The 2734-nt window shown below is 55.3% G+C and overlaps 1 protein-coding gene across 1 annotated transcript in view; it reads left to right on the top strand.

The window, feature by feature from the left end:
• Nucleotides 1-90: 90 nt before the first annotated feature.
• The window catches only part of TYK2 (tyrosine kinase 2), a gene marked incomplete at both ends in the record, with an annotated part of 9386 nt that continues 6742 nt past the window's right edge, over nt 91-2734 (top strand). Inside the window, 4 exons of the mRNA XM_008936587.1 lie at nt 91-214; nt 1129-1270; nt 1524-1687; nt 1892-2276. Of these exons, the coding sequence (XP_008934835.1) occupies nt 91-214; nt 1129-1270; nt 1524-1687; nt 1892-2276 (815 nt within the window). The remainder of the gene's footprint in view (nt 215-1128; nt 1271-1523; nt 1688-1891; nt 2277-2734) is intronic.

Here is a 2734-nt window from a genome sequence, read left to right on the forward strand (position 1 = left end):
GGGGGAAGAAACGGTGTGAAAAAAATGCTGTTTTTTTCCCCCCTTTTCAGCTCCAAATCTTACCTCACGTGGCTTGTGCTTCCTCCACAGGTATCACACCTCTGTGCTACAGCCTCTTCGCCCTCTACGACCCCCAGGCCAGGGTCTGGTTGCCCCCCAACCACCTTTTCCACATCACCAAAGACACCAACCTCCACCTCCTCTTCCGCATGAGGTGAGGCCGGATCCTTCCCTTTCCATCCCCTTGGGATTCAGAGCTGAGCCCCTTGGTGCTGGGAAGAACTGCTCCAAAATCCACTTTTTTTGGGCCTATTTTTGGGTTCCCTGTTTCTAAATTTGCCCTGAGGAGGTTTTTAGGAGCTGAGGAAACTCCAGCAGGGCCGGGCTTCAGCTCGGGAGGATTTAAACGAGGAAGGAGATGATGTTTGGAACCCTGACCTGGGCAAAATTCACTTCCCTGTTCCCAAATATTCCTCCCCTGCCTCTTTTTGGCTTCTTAATGTTTCCTGTGAATCCCCTGGATCCACATTTGAGGCAACATTCCCCTGTTTTTTTAGAGATTTTGGGCTTTGGAGGGGGGAAAATGGGGCTGGGAAGCGGCACCGGAGCTGAAGAGGCGTTTGGAGGCTGGGCTCAATTGCAGCCAGAGTTAATTAAGAGCCTTTTAACAAAGCTCTGCTAATGAGGGCCCTGTTTTTTGTGCTGTGTGGTGGAAAAGAGCTGAGAGGAACTCGTTTTGGGGGCAGGAAGAAGTTGCTTCCTCTTCACCTCGTGGCTTCGGAGTCGTTGCCCGTACTGGGGTTGGGTTTTTTTTGAGTTTGTGGCCCCTTCTCACGTCTTCAGGAAGCTGAGCTCTTCAAAACAGCCCCAAAATCCCCTTTTCTGAGCCCAAAATGTGATGCTGAGGCAGGGCAGATGTCTCCACAGCCCCTCCAGTGGCTCCTGGAGACAAAAGGGATGGAAATAAAACCCTCGAGCAGCTCCAGGGCAGGCGCTGAGCCTGGAGTTTGGCTTCGAGACGAACCCAAGGCATCTTCTGACAACCTCCCAACCCTCTTAACCCTTCCTGCGAGCTTCACCCTCCTCCTCCTCCTCCTCCTCCTCTTCCTCTTCCTCCCCTTTTTGCAGGTATTACTTTAGGAACTGGCACGGGATGAACGAGAAGGAACCGGCCGTTTACCGCAACGCCCCCCGACCCAGCGACTCCGAGGAGAAGCTGCCAGGAGGAGCTTTGCTGGACAGATCTTCCTTCGAGTACCTCTTCGAGCAGGTAACCCACCCCTCTAACAACTCAGGAGGGGGTGGGCAGGGTGTAAATCTGAGTGATTTCCACCCTCCAGCCAAGATCTGCTCAAAATCTGGTGGTTTGTGGGCGAGGTCTCGGCTGCGAGGACAAAACGCTGCTGGAGGTTGGACCTCGGGGAGGTTTTTGGTTAGGGGGAGGGTGAGGACTGAGCTGAGGGAGGTTTAAAAAAAGCCTAAAACCACTCCAAAAATCAGCTCTGGGTTCTTGATTTCCTCAGGGGAAGTTTGACTTCATCAACGACGTGGCCTCTTTGAAGGATCTCCACGCCGAGCAAGAGATCCAGAGGTTCAAGAACGAAAGCTTGGGCATGGCCGTGCTCCACCTTTCCCACATTGCCATCCAAAAAGGTCTTTCCCTGGAGGAGGTGGCCAGAAAATACAGGTGGGAGCTCAACTTTGCTGCCTCCCAACCAGAAACTTTCCACTCTGCTGTTTTCTGCTTCCTTCTGGGGTTTTTTCCACCCGTTCTCCCGGCGTGGAGGACGGGGAGGGAAAAATCTGAGGCCTGTTTCATAGCTAAGAGACCTTGGTGACTCCTCCAACTGCTCATATCCCCTGAGGGGTGGTTCCTTCTTCCTTTCAACAGCTTCAAGGATTGCCTCCCACGTTCCTTCCACCATCAGATCCAGCAGAACAACTCGGTGACCAAATTTCGGATGAAAAACGTCTTCAAGAAGTTCGTCAGACGTTTCCAGCAACACACGGTCAGCAAGGGCAAACTCACAGCCCAGGACATCATGTATAAATACTTGGCCACCTTGGAACACTTGGCACCTCGTTTTGGGAGCGAGATCTTCCCCGTCCTCTCTTTGGAGACCTCTTCTGAAGGGGAGAAGGTTCAACTCTACGTCAACGGGGGGAATCTGCCGGCGGAGCGAGGTCGAACCACGGGCCCCAAGGATCAGCCCCTCACCCACGAGGTGCTGGTCACTGGGACCAAGGGGATCCAGTGGAGGGCTCTGCCCAAGGAGGTGGGTGAGGGAAAGGCAGGAGGGTGGGGTTGGAAAAGAGGTTGAAGGTCCTGGAGGTCAAGTGTCAACCCAACAGCACCAGGGACCCCCCTAAGACGTGTCTCGAGCCTCACGTCTCCACGGCTTGGGGACCCCTCCAGGGGTGGGGGCTCCACCACTGCCCTGGCACAGCCCTGGGGGACCCTCCAGGGGGAGAAATGGTTCCTCAGGGGCAACCTCGAGCTCCCCTGGGGCAACTTGAGGCCGGTTCCTCTCCTCCCATGGCTTGGGGACAAGAGATCTCCCCTCTCCCAGCTGGCTCCAAGCTCCTGGCAGGGAGTTGGCAGAGCCAGAAGGTCTCCCCTGAGCCTCCTTTGGACCCCCCAGGGCCCTCAGCTGCTCCCCACAACTTCTCCAGCCCCTTCCCCACCTTGGTTGCCCTTCTCTGCCCACCCTCCACCCCCTCAATGTCCATCTTA

The sequence above is a fragment of the Merops nubicus genome, unplaced genomic scaffold, assembly GCF_000691845.1.
Source record: "Merops nubicus isolate BGI_N331 unplaced genomic scaffold, ASM69184v1 scaffold17163, whole genome shotgun sequence".
NCBI lineage: Eukaryota > Metazoa > Chordata > Aves > Coraciiformes > Meropidae > Merops > Merops nubicus.